Raw genomic sequence first — 17,614 nt, 5'->3', positions numbered from 1 at the left:
AATTATGAAAAAGTTCATGAGTCTACCAAGGGTCAGTTAATAAATTTCTAGTAGCTTCAAACCAAAGAATTTCTTAAGCAATTCAGATTTTTTATTTCCACATATTATAATAATAATTCTCTCTAATGTCACAAGTAAAGTATCTTTACTTTTTTTTCAATAAAATAGAACTGAAACATTAAAAAGTAAAGATACATTCTAAAAATGTATACTTTAAAAACTAAGTGATTGGTCATCTTTTTTTTAAAACTAGATTGCTTTGTCCAGAGAAACTATATAGCATTATTATTTTCATCAATTTAGGAGGCTATAAAAACATACTAAACATGTTTCTAAAGTTTAACATTTACTTAAAAAATATCATTAATGATAAATATTTGATTAATAAGAATCATAAGGCAATCAAATTCTTTCCATTTAATGCATATATGATTCATAGTTTAGCCAAAGGGAACCCTCAAATATATACCAATAAATATTTGAAGTATATAATTAGCTACATTATACAAAAGTTTAAAGAGTAAGTAATTTTGCTTTCTGACTCTTCCCCTCCAAGAGCGATGCAGACATATTAATTCATAATTTACGGTCACAATTGCCTAAATCTTATTAAATATATTCTCTAAGACACATACAAAGTTAAATTATGTTGCAAGCACCTTAAAACACATGTCCTTCTTGTAATATCTTCCTAGTAAACAGCCAAGAAACTTTCAAATTGTTCTGGATTTATATATGAGTCATTTGTTTTTAATATACTGTTAATTTTCCTTAAAATATATTACTCCCCCATTTTCCCACCCTAAAAAATCATGGTAGTTTAACAGAAAAACAATCATCTGGTATTTAGCTGGAGTATTTATTTATAGTCATTTTGCCTATATTTTCATAGTGCTATTTAATTCTACTTTGTACAGTAATATTTTGAAGACAGACTGTATCTGCTAATGTCTCTGACCATAATTTTTTCATATATGCAACTAAGGTTACAGGTAAGTGGCTTACAAAATATAATAACTTCAAACAAGTCACAAAATATAATTATTCCTTAAAATCATTCTAAATTGATATAAAAATGTTAAAATAATCTCTAAAATGCCTCTGCATGTTAATTGCTATTATTCTATGAAATTTCTCTTTCCTTAATACACTAGAACAGTATGAGGTAGAGTCACAGTGGCATATATGTGTATATAGATGAGAGATCATAACTATTGACAATCATCTGATCATATCTGTAATATACTACAGGCATATTTAAAAATGTTCTCCTCACAAAGACCTGTAAATAAAGATGGATTACAAAATATATTTAAGGGAGTCATTTATAATCTTAAACTTTGGCAATCTTTCACTTTAATCTCAGAGAAAACATTACCTCCTCCATCATCCACATTATCAGATAAAAATTTATTAATTGCACAGAATAGATTTTTAAATGAAATGTAGGTTTCCACTGGCAATGAACATATGACTATCTTCATACAAAGGAGAAGTATTTCCTGTCAAAGAGCTAAAACAATAAGTGGTATCTGAACTGCTGGTTGAAAGGTAGAGGCACTGGTAATCATTATTTCCCCTTGTTTGTTCAGGCCCTTCCAACAAAACAAACAACCTTTTTGTGATTGGATTGACATGGTGTTAACAATGCATTTAATGCCCAAATCAGTATGAATACAGGTAAAGCTCTCACTAATACCAGAGCCAGGATGTTAAAGCCACCTATTTTCTAAGCAGCCAAAAAAAAAAAAAAAAAGGACAGAGCTTCCCTCCTTCGGCAAATAGCTAGTATGCTAGTATTCACCAAGCCACATAATACAATAACCTTGTGCATGTTTCTTAAGGCTATATGTTATAATTCATTTACCATACCTGCTGTCTTCTCAGCAATTTGAGCTTCTGTTGCTTTCTCATAGAGTTCCAACTTAAGCTTTAGTTCTCTCTGTTCTTTATCTTCTTTAGACAGTTTTTCTTGAAGCTTAAATATATTGAAAAAAAAACACACAGATTCTTATCTGACAAATTTCTCCCACAAATATAATTAAGCCCAAAGTAAAATTGGTTTTTTTCTAATATAAATATATTACATTTAATTGCCTAAATACATAACTTTAGGTTAAAAAACACACACAATATTTCAGGTTTGAAGATATTTTATAAGTAATTACCTATAATGACATAAAAACTATAAAAACATGATATACATTTTATTTGTGTGTGTTTATGTGTAGGCAAACAAAATTAAAGAGGGAACAATATAATTATTAAAAATATATACGGCAAAAAAAATCTGATCAATTCTATTGTCTTAAAGGCAAAGACTTGGGAGGGACTATCCTAGATAAATAATGGACAGCACAGCTTTTCAGCTTCTCTAAATATTTTTAATATTTTGCAACAAAATTAATTAGATAATAATCTTAGTATCTGAAACTGATCTCCCTTGGAGAATGCGAGCCCATCATTATCCATTTAAATTGGCACTGGCACCTGATTCATATTGGCATGTAATAAATAACTGCTAAATGAAAGTACAGAAAATATCTCCAGTTCTCATACGGTATCCCTCAAATGTTTTTTTTTTTCAATTCCTCCCTCAGATTTTGTCATTTGTGCTGTTTTCCATCACATATGAGCAACATTCCTAATATGCTTCAGTTCGATTAGGTCAACAACTAGAATATTGAAATATTAAAATCAGACAAGTATGAAGAGGTTAAAGAAAACAGAAGGCATACAAAAGTGAACATCCTATATAATAAAAGGCTAATATGCAAATCAACCAAACAGCGGAACAACCAGTCGCTATGACGTGCATTGACCACCAGGGGGCAGATGCTTAACACAGGAGCTGCCCCTGGGTGGTCAGTTCGCTCCCACAGGGGGAGCACTGCTCAGCCAGAAGCTGGGATCACAGCTGGCGAGCGCAGTGGTGGTGGTGGGAGCCTCTCCCGCCTCTGCGGCAGCACTAAGGATATCTGACTGATGGCTCCTGGACTGTGAGAGGGTACAGACTAGGCTGACGGACATCCCTCCACCCGCCCCCACCCCGAGTGCACAAATTTCATGCACCGGGCCTCTAGTTATTTAATAACATTATTTAATGTTCAAAGGAATGTAACTAGAAACAGAGTCAGAAAAGGTAAAACATGACATAACAAATTGGATTGGACAAAATACAGCAGTGTAAGATAAGGTAAATTAAGATATTGCCAAACCCTGGTACTTTAAAGTTTAATTACATATATTATTGAGGTGAAATATAGGGCAAAGATATTAATAAAAAAAGAAAAGTAGTGCATTACATTTCTCATTCTCCAAAATACTGAAATAAAGTTTTACAGCAGTGAAACCTGAGTTAACCTTTTTTTTCATGTATCTACTTGAAGTACCATAGATTTATGAAAAAGGAAGTGATATCACAGGCCAGCAAAGGCAGGCAAAAAAAGAAATTGTTGTTTATAGACAATCTCTCAACTCAGTCATACCCTGATGGCATGATAGGGCAACAACCTAAAGCTACTGTTAAAGGATAAAAATACACAGTAAAACTGAACTGTGATGGATAGCAAAATAAGTTTAGAAAGTCAACAGCTAAAACACAGTACAATTATCAGGTTTTTCTATATGGTACCTTTTTATGGCTTGCTCTGAGAATGTCCAATTCTGTTTGAAGAAATGCAATAGTCTTGTCTTTATTTAAGTCTGAAGTAACTTGACAAGGAATCATACATTCATAGTGCAAATCATTATTTGTATGTTCCATACTGCTGTAATAAAGAAAACTATTTATTAAACAACATAAACATATAATTTCTACTATACAGGACCTATAAATTTTACCCTTCAAATGGGGAGTGACAAATTTAATTTTAACAAGAAATAGATAAAGTTACTTAATTTTAAATTTCTCTTGTTATGCACTAAGAAAACCCTATGGATGAAAAGAATAAATATATCAATTTCATAGAGGTGTTACTCTATCAACAGAGAGAGGTAACTCTGTGGAAAGCATTTAGTAACATCTATGGAGACTCATGGTTTTGTGTACTTAAAGAATTCAGGTTTTAGGGGCTGTGAGTATTAATTTAATTTGTACTTTTAGTCAGGACTAGATACTTTTTTCACTTTCCTGAAAGTGAGAACAGTAATCATAATTTTCTTTCAATTTGGTTGACAGTGTAATACTTTCATTATTAAATTTAAAACATATTAAACATGAAAACTTTTTTCTGTAATATTTAACAGTACGCAAAACATCTTTTTTTGACATTTTGCAGGCTATTTGAGAAGATGTCAATTTATTAGCGAGTCGTATAAAGCAAGGGAAGGTAAAAGCAATGGGCAGTTTCAATGGCATTATATTTGTAAGCACAGGTACATCTTAGAGTCTCTTGGAAGAAAGTAAGCAGTGAGGCCTGGGACAGCCAGTGCAGCTCTACTTACCACGTGCATCTTCTGTTGCAACTGTCCTAGATATCTCACGTTCTGGCTTTGGCCCAACCTCTACTATTTATTTTTCTTATGTGGTTATAAAATGTTTGTCACCTCTTCACTCATCCCTACCCCTTCTCCCCCCAAAATATGCTCTAATCTGTACTTCAGTAAGAATATAACTCATTGCTAAGTGGCAGGAACATATTAATATATCTACTGAATAATTTTAAAGCAAACAAAAATAGTTGTTTCCTGTGTAAAATTATGAAGACACTAGAGGCCCAATGCACAAAATTCGTGCAAGGGGCTCGGCCCTCGCAGCCGTGGCAGCTTGCCTCAGCCCTCGAAGCCCCAGCTTCATCCAGAAGGTCATCTGGAAGGACATCCAGAAGGTCATTCCGCTATCCAGTCTAATTAGCACATTACGCTTTTATTATTATAGATATCCTATAAAATAAAATTTTGTCTGAACTGAAAATATAATTACATCAATCATTGAGATTTTCTAATATAGTAGTATTTTCATAATACATGACTAATTATGAAAGTACCTTAATCCCATAGATAGAAGTGACAGATGTCACAAATTCAAATCCCTTCATGGGATAGATAGGGAAGGTAAATAAGTAAAAGCTGCAGACTATAAAATAATAAAGATAAATGAAAGTATACAAGGCCTTTCTAAAAGCATTACAATTCATTTAAATAAAAAATAATGCTAACCAAAACCATATCTCTGGGCTTATTTTGTTCTGAAGCTACAAGGTTTGGGCTCTGATTAAAAAAATACCATTAATAACAACTCACCAGTTATTTCCAGACCCATAATAAAAGATCACAGAAAATAATATTTAGCTAAAAAGAATAAGACCTCATGCATGGCCTTTTATTCAAACTCATCTTGTGCTTTTTTACTTGGCAATCTAGACCAGCGATTTTCAATCGGTGTACCACAAGAATTTTTAAAATATGTCAAATTTAAAAAAAAATGACAACCAATACAACAATAGTTGTCCAATATGAATGAATCACAATTATACCTTTTTTGTCATGCTGGCAAGAATACATTTTTTTTGTGTGTGAGTCACAGAATTTCAGTAATTCGTTTGTGTATGCCATGAGAAGAAAAAGGTTGAAAATCGCTGATCTAGATACATCATATTGATGTAATGGAAAACAGTAGAAAACTCTGGTAGATTCCCCAAATTTTAATATGCTAATGATATATCAAACTTAGTTCACACCATAAAGAAGGAAGGAAGAATGAAGTGAGGGAGGAAGACAAAAAGAGTTCTTGCAATTCTTACACTCTGGATCTAAGGCTGCTGGCACTCACTTGGATTTTTCAGAAGTGCAGTGAGATGCCTCACCACCTGGATGAGGAAAATTCCTTGACTTCTGCTCTGGCAGTTGTGTGTCCTCACATATGGCTTCATTAACTAATTCATTGCATTTCTGATGCTTGCTTCCCTTAGAATTCTCAGTCAGCTGTTTGTCTGGCCGTGTGTTTTTATTTCTTCCTGTAGTCTCATGTTCAATAAAACTTTGGGCTGTTTAAAATAAAAACACACATAATGTAAGAAACACCATAGCTACATATTAAATCATTCAAATGAATATTTTTGTGGAAATAAATGCTCTCAGAGCTTTAAACATGTACTTATTAGTCTGACTCCTATTGTGATCACATAAGCATGAACAGCGTGATTCTGCCATGAATATTTCCATTCCCACAGTGAGAGAGCATTTAGGACAGTGGTTTAAACATTGGATTCGGGTTGGAATAACCTGAGGTGTTTCTAGAAATCCAATAGCCCAGACCCATCTTATATTAATGAAATAAAAATATCTGGGAGTGATCGGATGACTCCAGCATGCAATCAAACTTGAAAATCATTGATTTAGAGGAATTATTTTCAGATTACTTTTTCTTCCTAAACTTTGAAAACTAGGTTGCAATAAGTTAGTGATTATAGTGAACTGTTATTGTGCATGGAACTCTTAATATCAGACTGTCTGGATCAGAATTCCAGCTTTGCCAAGTACATAATTTCGGGCAAGAAAACACACCCACACCTCAGTCTTGTTTTTTGTTTTTTTTTAAATATATTTTATTGATTTTTTTAACAGAGAGGAAGGGAGAGAGATAGAGAGTTAGAAACATCGATGAGAGAGAAACATCGACCAGATGCCTCCTGCACATCTCCCACTGGGGATGTGCCCGCAACCCAGGTACATGCCCTTGACCGGAATCGAACCCGGGACCCTTCAGTCCGCAGGCCGACGCTCTATCCACTGAGCCAAGCCGGTTTCGGCAAAGTCTTGTTTTTAAAATGGGAACGTGATAAGTTACCTCAGTTGTTGTGAGGATTAACCAAGTGAATACGTGCAAAAAACTTGGCCTAGTATCTGGCACATCTGTAAGTGTTAGCTATTATTTTTGTAACCATCATCATAATATTATAAAATGAATATTAGAATTATTTTAACTCCCATTTTATCAGATATGTGCTATACATCAGGGGATCTGTTTCATAAGGCCTTGCTATCTCATAAAAATTATTTTAAGCTGTAACTAGTAAATGATAGCTATTTCAAAAGAAATGTATTATTTTGGGGGAAGAAAATGACATAAACACAAGTGCACAAAACAAACTCTTTCACCAGTAAATTAGATTAATAGGCACAAGCACTGATTGTAAGTAGAACTTTATTATATCCACCAAAAAAATATTAAAAAGCAAAACTGTAAAAAGCAGGTAAGTATCATCTGCTTCTTGGTGATGCCATCTGCAACCAGCCAAATTTAAAATTCTTTTGAGGCAGAGAGAGTACTTTTAAAATAAAAGCAAAATGGGGCATTTATAGATAAGGTACTTCTCACAAAGTATTCTTTCTTTAAGAGGAAATTTTTTGCTTGTATATGTGCTGAAATTAGAGCCACTTAGAAACTCCACAGCGTGGACATTGTCTTACTGGTGGCTGAAGCTAGATTAGAAACCACTGTAGTAAATTACTCTTGACTTCACTTTATTTGAGGGAATGAATTGGGAAAATATGCTATCATAATTACCTACTGTAAGGTATCTATAGAATTTCAACATTATAATCTATTATGGTTTAAAATATAACAATTGTAGGTTTTGGGAGATAATTTGTTGCTTCTTGACATTTCAAAATGCATACTTGGTTGGCTTAGATGTTCATCATGCTGTTTTTCTAGAGAAGCCTGGTATTGGTCACATGTAACCCCCAAAATCTGAATGAGAATTTTATAAATGGGCTCTCAGGAATACCACTATATCATTAACAAACCATGCTTTTCATCACTCACAGAGAACTTGTAAGTAATTCAAATGAAAGAAAATTACAAGTAGATAGTGAAAGCAATATCAAATAACAAAAAGTGTCCCCAGGGACACATCAAAAAATAACTATTAGGGCTTATACTATGCTCCAGTGTATGAGGTACAAAGATTCATCAAAAAGTAAAAGGATGCGCCAGCTATAAATCGCCCCCAGTTGCTTATGCCAACACCATACCAACTGCTTCAGAATCCTAAATCTTAACTCTCTGACCTGTTTTTTATACCAAACTTTGGATTATCTACCAATTGTCCCATATTTTTGCCTCTGTATTTTTGTGTCTAGTTTAGCATCTTTCTCCTTTCAGTTTTTTATTCCTAACCTTCTACTGTTTAGTTTACCCCATTCCTGATATCTATACTTGCTATTTGCTTACTACAATTATAACTTTACTTCAGCTTATCTAATGTCAGATTTGTGATTTGTTGATTTCTTGGTAACTCACTGCCTTTACCTGTGACCGCTATCACCTCCAAATTCAGAGGAGAGGTGGGAGCTTCCCAATAAGAGGACTCCTTGCTGGTCCCTCCTGCATAAGAGTAATTAGAACCCTTTTTACTATTATTAAAATGAACTCAACAAGTCCTAACCCACTTCCGGATTTCAATTCTAAGTGTTTAATATTTTTTAAGAACCCTGTACTGTGATTTGGCTCTGATTAATTCTGGATGTTTCTACTCTCGCTCAGCATTTTAGATTCCTAACTATAACTGTTCATCAGACATTTGGAGCCTGCTCTGCAAATCAGACTATCCATACTCTTCTATGGAGACTTTGATTTTACTTTAGAGAAAACAAGGCTGATTTATAAAATTTCCCTTTCTGTCTGCCTTTTATTCTTTTTTTTTCTTTTTACTATTTTAGCAAATATTGCTTAAATTTTTTGAATGCTCTCGATGCTTTCTTACTCTGACATATTGCATTATTCTATATCAGAATTCAATCATTTGTATAGAAAGTTTGACTTCTCTAATTAATTTATTAATTTAATAATTCATGGAAAACCTATAGTGTGATATGTCCTGTGATAAGTACTAGAAAAACAAAAACAAAAAAGCCCTAGCCGATTTGGCTCAGTGGATAGAGTATCAGCTTGCGGACCGAAGAGTTCCAGGTTTGATTCTGGTTAAGGGCACATGCCTGGGTTGCAGGCTTGGTCCAACATGCAGGAAGCAGCCAATCAATGATTCCCTCTCTTCATTGATTTTCTATCTCTCTCTTCCTCTCCCTTCCTCTCTGAAATCAATAAAAATATATTTTAAAAAAACACAGGTAAGAAACAGACACACATACACACACACCCCTCTCCCATCAAGGACTCTATAATACATTGAAGAAAGCAAACTGATCTAATAATTTGAATATAATGTGATAAGGAAGGATTCCGCTAGGGATTTAGAGACCAAATACAATGGCTAAATATACCGATGCTCAACTGTAAACTCTGGGAAAACTCCACAAAGGCATTTGTTACCAAAAAAAAAAAAAAAAAAAAAAACACCAACAAAAAACAAGTAGGAATATGCAAACTAATGAACTGCCAAAGGATTGGAGCTTGGAGAAATAAAGAAAAAGTAACAGACTATAAGAATAAGAAGAGAACAGGAAGAAGAGGCCCAGAACAAAAGGAATAACTTTAGGAAAAGCACAGTCATTTCTTACATGGACATGACAAGATGGTGTCGCCAGAAAGTGAAAATTTCTAAAATGAGCAACATGTAAAAACAAAGTCCAAGATGTGACTTAACTGGGAATGGGCTGATGAAATAGACTGACAGTGAAGGTACCTGGAGAGGAGGAAATCAAGGACTCAGGGTAATAAAACGCTTAACTCCGAACACACTAAAGTCATCCAGGAAAATGGCAAGAAACTGAGAAGAGAAATCAGAGTCAAATGCAAAATACTTCAGGGACTGCGTCAACACACTAGGACAGACATGAGAAAGGTAACAAGAAATGATTGTGGATAACAGTCATTTCCTTTTTCCTTTTGAAATAATTTCAGCCTTATAAAAAGTTGCAAAAACAGTAGAAAGAATTTCTATATACACTTCATCCATATTCCCCAAATGTTAACATTTTCCTATACTTGTTTTATTATCCGTTCTCTGTATCTATCTGCCTACCTACACATATATAATTTTTCTGAAACATTTGAGAGTAAGTTGCACTTTGACTTTTCAAGTCAGATTTTTTTTTAATAATATATTTTATTGATTTTTTACAGAGAGGAAGGGAGACGTGTAGAGATTTAGAAACATCGATGAGAGAGACACATCGATCAGCTGCCTCCTCTACAGCCCTTACTGGGGATGTGCCCGCAACTAAGGTACATGCCCTTAACCCAGTGGTTCTCAACCTTCCTAATGCCGCGACCCTTTAATACAGTTCCTCATGTTGTGGTGACCTCCAATTTCATTGTTACAAATTGAACATAATTAAAGCATAGTGATTAATCACAAAACAATATGTAATTATATATGTGTTTTCTGATGGTCTTAGGCGACCCCTGTGAAAGGGTCGTTCGACCCCCAAAGGGGTTGCGACCCACATGTTGAGAACCGCTGCCTTAACCGGAATCGAACCTGGGACCTTTCAGTCTGCAGACCGATGCTCTATCCCAGGGGTCCTCAAATTTTTTAAACAGGGGGCCAGTTCACTGTCCCTCAGACTGTTGGAGGGCCAGACTATAGTTTAAAAAAAAAACTATGAACAAATTCCTATGCACACTGCACATATCTTATTTTGAAGTAAAAAAACAAAACGGGAACAAATACAATATTTGTATTTGCATGTGGCCCGCGGGCCGTAGTTGGAGGACCCCTGCTCTATCCACTGAGCCAAACCAGTTTAGGGCTCAAATCAGATTTTAAGACACTATCCTGTTGCATGTTGCCAAATTTTCATCGCCTTACTCCAAGCCCAACTGAAATTCAATTTCTGAGTTAGTACCTTCTCCAACCAAGAGAAAAAAATAGCATAGAGACTCTAATTCAGTCTTCAATTATTTTTTCCTGAACTCTCCAACCCAGGATAAAGGTCTTTATGAAGTGATAATGGGATGAAGCTATTGAAGTTTTAGTTGAGCCCAGCAGGCATGGCTCAGTGGTTGAGTGCTGAGCTATGAACCAGGTGGTAAGCGTTCAATTCCCAGTCAGGACACATGTCCGGGTTGCAGGCTCCATCCCCAGTGTGGGGCGTGCAGGAGGCAGCTGATCATGATCCTCTCTCATCATTGATGTTTCTATCTCTCTTTCCCTCTCCCTTCCATCTGAAATTAATAAAAATATATTTTTAAGAAGTTTTAGTTGAGCTGTTGGTATCGCCTATCACCTGAAAAAGCATTACATATGGAAATATCCTATCTAATAATAGACAAACATGGTAATTGACCGTACCTTCGCTATGCCTCCCATTGGCTAATCAGTGAGATATGCAAATTAACTGCCAACAAAGATGGCGGTTAATTTGCATACATAGGCACAAAGCAGCGGAGCGAAGACTGAAGGCGGCTCTGGCCGGAGCGAAGGCCGGGGTCCCGGGTGCCGGAGGAAAACCGGTGCCGGCAGCCAGGGGAAGGGAAGGCCTATTGCACGAATCTTCTCATGCAACAGGCCTCTAGTAAATCAATAAAATACAACAAAAAGTGAAGTTATGGCTTGGTTTTACAAACCAGTCAATTAGATAAATGTTTAAATGAATATTTTCACTTTTGATTAAAACTCTCATATGCAGGCAGACGAAAGCTTAAAGCTAAGACTATTGATTCTTCTCTCCCGCACATTTTAAAATGGAAACTCTATAACCTCCTTTAGTAATTTGCTTCACTGTTTAATCAATGTCATTGTTAATTATTTCACCATTAAGACTATTACTCTTCAAATTTATTTCTCCAAATGGACTTAGAGAATAAATTATCAATCTCTTCTTCATAATTCATAAGCCTCTGAGATCTTTCTTTCCTCAGGGTTAAACAACAGGAAATTTTTCCATGACGATGATCAGTCCCTTTATTCATTTGCTCTTCTATGGGCACACTGTATTACTTGGATATAAGAATTTGATTACTTCAAATACAGTCCCCAATTTTTGCTATTACTATCTAATGCTGCCACTGCCATATAAACTTATCCTGTGACCATTTGAAAATGATGTTATGGAAGACTACTACTAGATATTCCTCACATGGCACCTATAGCTCTTTCTAGAGATAATTTATCCACTTGGTCAAAATGGGCGGATTTAGTGAAGATATTTTTTGGAATCTTAATACTTAATACATGTGCCTAGATGGGCTGCTTTAAAAACCCTGTATCTCTTTAGTGACTTTCATGCTGTTTCCAATGGATCATTTTCATGATCTAACAAATCCTCTCTTTACTTGTAGAGGTACTAGTATTACCAACTGTCTCAATGGTAACCTTGTTATTAAATTCTCAATTCCTTAGTCCAGAAAATTAACAGCATTATACTATTTCCTATTTTAGGAACGAAATCTTTAGAACCTCCTTTGAGTTCAATTCTCCAGACAATTATACATTAGTCAATGTTTAATATACTCAGTTGAATTGATGCTACACAAGAAATCATGACTCATGGCCAAAAGTAACTTATTTCACAACTACTATACAGAAGTGAGGAGGTAGCTAGAATCAAATAGGGATTCTTAGAGGCTGGGAAATTCTGTTCTGTCTGGCTTTGTAAATAGTTTGTGACAACGGGTATCTGTGTAAATGGATTTGGTGGTCCCCTGGGGGGTCAATGCTGTTTACTGAGCTGTTTCTTCAGAGTGGTTGAGTTAGAATAGTCTCTAGGGATCTACTGGGGTTTCTCAGCACAGAAACATCGCAGCTACCTGAGAACTCACTGGCAAAAAAAGAAAGGGGAAGAGAAGTACAATGGGCAAGTACATTCAAATACATAGATATCCTGCTCCTTCAGATGTTGGTGCTATCAGGGAAATTTCTGTCTAAAATGAACTATAACACATGCAATTTGTCAATTTGCTTTCTGACACTTGCTAACACAACTGGTCACCACTTCCTTAACTCTTTTTTTTTTAATCTCTGAAAGGTTAAAATTACTTATACTGTAGCATCTAATTTCATAAGTATTAAAAGAATAAAAACCTCATGTTTATTGTTTCTTTTATATATTGTCTATCACCACATTATGTAAGATCAAAATGATATAAAATATTTTTTACTATTAAGTAGTTATAAATTTGATGTGGTAATAGGATTACTACAGTAACCACACATTTTAAACAAAAGATGTTATCTTTTTCTCAATGGTTAAAGATTTTTCAGAATGAGTATTAGTTTCAACAAAATCAGAACAACAGTATCAGTTAGTGGCTCCAAATAACTTCTACCAATTCCTAGAGTTTTATGTGTATACAGATACTGCTTATTTCCTCTACTCAATTAGTTCTGACTATGTTTCCTTTTTGGGGGTGGGAGGTTTTTTCACATATTTGCATTTATGGTTTCCCCCCTAAACATAAAAGAAAAAGACTTCAGAAACTTCTGCCGTGTCACAGGAGTAGAAGTGTGTACAAGAGAAAAGTTCAGACTTAACAGCTAGCACCCTGGTATATTTGGATCTGCCAAGCGGAATCAGTGCATGGGCTCTTAAGATGGGCTTCCGCGTCTTAATGCTGGCTCTACCACACAGCTGCAGAACTTTTAGCAAATTACTTAACCTCTCACCAACTTCTCTATCAAAAAAAGGATCATAATAATAGCAACCACTTCAAAAGGTTATGAGAATTAAATTATTTAATCTCTTAAAAAAGTGTCAGCACAGAATTCATACTCAATAAATATTAGCTACTATTATCTGTGAAAATCTGTTTTGCTCAAAGCAAAATATTTACTTATTAAAATATAATAAAAATAAGTAACATATAAGAAAAATTCTTATTAAAAAATAAGAGGACATGGATCTGGAAAATAAAATGCTAACTTATTCAATGAGAGAAACATGACAGAAATACTTAATGTGGTAAACTTGTAATTAATAACTAATGGTTTAATAAAGTTTGTATCAGATTATAAAACAAATTACAGAAATAATAGAACTTCAAATTTTAGAAATCTTGACAAAAGATCCTGAAAGAAAATTCAATCCCATACAAATAAAATTAATAGTATAATTCTGTAAATTCAATCCATTGCAGAAAATAGGAAATGCAAATGGCATGTTCTGTAACATAATTTGAGCACTCACTACATTGGCACCTTATATTAGAAATAATAACAATTGTAGTTAGTAGATCACAAGTGATTATCACTCACAGATTCAAATTTGAGAGTCACAGGAAATTTGGTAACTTTTGGATCCTTGGCTTAAAAAATGCAAACTTGCTACTTAGATACTGCATATTCTGTATATTCTCTCAGGGTTTTTTTGTGGGTTTTTTTAGTATGTTTTGTTTTGTTTTTGGCTTGACCAGCCATAAGAAGAAGAAGAAGAAAAAGAACTATAACTTTCATTGTAAGTCTGCATACTCACTGCCCACATTTCAAGTACTGAAAGCTACATGTAGCCATTGGCTACCATGTTGGAGAGCAGAAATACAGAGTCTTACGTAGTTCTAATAAGGGGTGTGGTGTGTGTGTGTTTGTGTGTGTGTGTGTGTGTGTGTGTGTGTGTGTGTGTATAAAGAGAGAGAGGAGGAAGTAAAAAACATGTTGAAGAGGCTGGATGTAGCTGTAAGATACTGAAGATTTTATAAAGGTTTATAAAGCTGGAAAATCATAAAATCTGTCAATATGACATAATTTAACCACGTGGATATAAGGTTTAGACATTCAAAATAAACTACATCCTTTACATTCCTATACATAGTTGTATATCTAGATAAACATGTCAAAATGAAGTGGTGATGAGTTATTTCATCTTTATGACAATTCAATGACTTTGTATATCATGTTACAACTTCTCCGCTGCTTAGTCATGGAAATTAATGAAATTTTGTTACTTATTTTATTATACGAAAGCTATTTAAAATGGTGAAACTGCACCAAATTTTTTAAAGTTCTTGTTTGTTTCAATAAGTCTCAAATAGTCATGAATACATCAATATTCATTCTACAGGGTGAAAGGGTAAGAATTCTGTGTAACAACTAAGTTTTATCATAAGGTTTCAGCTTTTAAATTTTAACATTGTTTCTTATAGAAGGCCATGAACAGAGTATAATAGTATAATCTAAAGCTTAGGCTACATCATTAGCTTATGAACATATTACATAAAATAAAGCTTTGTAAAACTTTTATTACCCTATTTAAACCATTATAAATATCATTTAGTCTGAAATGATTATGAAAACTATCCTATCTTTATTCTTTTTGTCCTCCAGTGATATGAACCATTTGGCTACTCACTGTATATTCCTAACCTTGCTCAATTTTTCTTATTATAATAATAATTTGTATAAAGCAATTAAAATGTAAATGAACTAGGTAAATCTTAAATTTCTACAACTTCAAGTAAAATAGGTTTCATAATTATATATATTTTGTTTAAGTGTGAATACATACAGATTGTCCATATATTCAACAATTTCTTAGATCGTTTATAGAAGGCAACTTTTCAATAACAAGTATAAAGAGAAAAAAAAAAGGTTTTCTTTATATGTGCCTTTCATTTTACTTAAGAGTATTTTTAGGTTTGGAAAACAAAATAGAAGAATCACCAGTCAGATACTAAGTGGAAAGCACTGAAACACAATGTTAGTTCTAATGGCTGGATGATTGTGTTTGGTCTTTTGAAACTTTGAAGTATAGGTAAGTCTTGATCACACAAATTAATAAATCCTAAAGCTGGAGTTAACAATAACCATTACACCCAAATTCTGCAGCTTAGCCCAGCCAATTTTTCAAAAGGTCAGGTTGTGAACTGGAGAAGATCAGGGAGGTCCACCGCATAGCTTTGTTGCCAGGCATCTCTCGTCTGGATTGTTGCAGGCATTTATTAGTATTCGTCAGCAGACTCAACAGAGCAAACAAGAAATTCAAGCACGAATAATAAAATGAAATGCTGCTATATAACCCTTTGTCATTCAGCAAATATGGGACTTTTTAGCTACATTGTTCCTAAACCTGGGTTACTACTTTAATTTTTCTCCACAGTGCAGTCTGAATGAGTATGCATGTGTGTTAAATGCAGAGCTCCCCTAACAACTGCAGGACTGCCATTTAATCTGTTGGTAGATGGACCATTTCCTGTGGGAACCCTAGCTATGATTTCCAGATCCACCAAATAAATCTCAGATTAAGATTCCAAATGAAACCTGCCTTTGGCAGATAAAAAATGTCAAGATGGATATAAACAGTAAAATTATAAATTATCTAGGTGTTGCATGACAAACCAATGTTCATTTTTTTTGTTGACATGTGCCCAGATATCAAAACTATATGAGACATTCATCAAATGTCACACTTTCACAATATTGGAGGCATCATTAAAACTGTTTGACTAAGGACATCAAAGTGTTTAAGCAGTAGCTCAAAAGTATATTTGTGCAAAGTAGAAGAATAAATTTACATATCAGCAGCAGCTCATAAGGGATGGGTAAATATTCTGTTTATCTCTCATTGTAATTCAGTTACTTTAAATACAAGATTTTAGGAAATCATTATACTCTATATGGCATCATTACATAACTTTCTATGCAAATGATATACGTTTTATTCAAATTTACCATTTGTTTCTCCAGGAAAAAACACACAAAACAAAACAGAAGCATAAAAGGTATAGGCTCCCATTTCATTAATCAACTGTGCCTACTATACTAGTGTCATATTAGTCAGTTACAGGATATAGCATCATCACCTCCTTCTTAGAGTTTCACTTTTTTTAAAAGAAAAAAAGCATTAAATACTTGAGACAAAAAAAAAAAAAGGCCTGAGATAAATTTGATTTTTTTAAATAATGTGTTTATTTCAAATGACCTCACAGAGGGGCAGAGACTTTTAAAAAAGAAAAAGGTAATAAAGGGGCAATATAGAACATCTTAGAGAGCAAATGACCTATTAAAAATGCAGAGGAAGTCTCTGATGCTGGTCTCTACTAAGTCCTCAGGAGACCAAGCACGGCTTTTTAATGGAAATTTTTGTTTTGTCTTCACTCTTCTTACCTGGACTAATACAGCCTGTTCCGGCCTTAAACTCTATACTGGTTGATTATAAAATATAGGCAATGAATGTTTCTGAAAGGAAACAATCATATCTCTTGAATTAAAATCATTATTTTTTTAACTTTAAATTCTTCCAAGCAATTAAGTAAAAGGTTTCAGTGATTCCAAATTTTTCAACATGTTTTTTTTTATAAAGATTAAAAAACCATCTAATCTACTTAAAATATAAATCTATTTAAACTGCAAATTCTTTACATTAATATGGGGAAAGGATAGAGAATACTCTATATACTCCATACTCAAATGTTAGAATTTATACAAGAGCCTAAATCCTTAAGGACTATGTATTTGTTCTATTTCCTATCATATTTCCTCCAAAACATGTGTTGGTTCAAGCAAACTAATGCTGAATAAACCCTACCTATCCCAATTTGTTAGAAGTCAATATTAGTCTGAAATTCTTAAACACTGGGGGGAAAGTAGAAAAAAAAAGACATTAATTGAAGAAGAAAATAAGGATATCTTGTTCTTAACTTTTATTATATTTCTATATTAAAAATGCTCAAAATCAATAAATATTATTATGCTTTAGAATATACCAAATTATCTCAGGAATAGCCAGTGAAATGATTAAGGAGGTGAATTTAGTTTTTAATTTAAAAAATATT

At 33.9% G+C, this 17,614-nt stretch overlaps 1 protein-coding gene across 6 annotated transcripts in view; it reads right to left on the bottom strand.

Moving 5' to 3' along the window:
* MIPOL1 (mirror-image polydactyly 1) overlaps positions 1 to 17,614 on the bottom strand; it is a 334,097-nt gene that overhangs the window by 260,055 nt on the left and 56,428 nt on the right. For 5 of the 6 annotated variants that reach the window (XM_070428268.1, XM_070428294.1, XM_070428295.1 and 2 more), the window contains exons 4-6: positions 5,774 to 5,987; positions 3,635 to 3,770; positions 1,873 to 1,978 (exon numbers count right to left, since the gene is read on the bottom strand). In XM_070428268.1, coding sequence (XP_070284369.1) covers positions 1,873 to 1,978; positions 3,635 to 3,770; positions 5,774 to 5,987 — 456 coding nt within the window. The remainder of the gene's footprint in view (positions 1 to 1,872; positions 1,979 to 3,634; positions 3,771 to 5,773; positions 5,988 to 17,614) is intronic. The other variant, XM_070428293.1, reaches the window with a different exon arrangement.

This window comes from Myotis yumanensis, unplaced genomic scaffold (assembly GCF_028538775.1).
Source record: "Myotis yumanensis isolate MYYU_CA2020_CCGP unplaced genomic scaffold, mMyoYum1.0.hap1 SCAF_1, whole genome shotgun sequence".
Taxonomy (NCBI): domain Eukaryota; kingdom Metazoa; phylum Chordata; class Mammalia; order Chiroptera; family Vespertilionidae; genus Myotis; species Myotis yumanensis.
The sequence above is the reverse complement of the archived record's forward strand: the minus strand, read 5'-3'. Positions and strand labels throughout refer to the sequence as shown.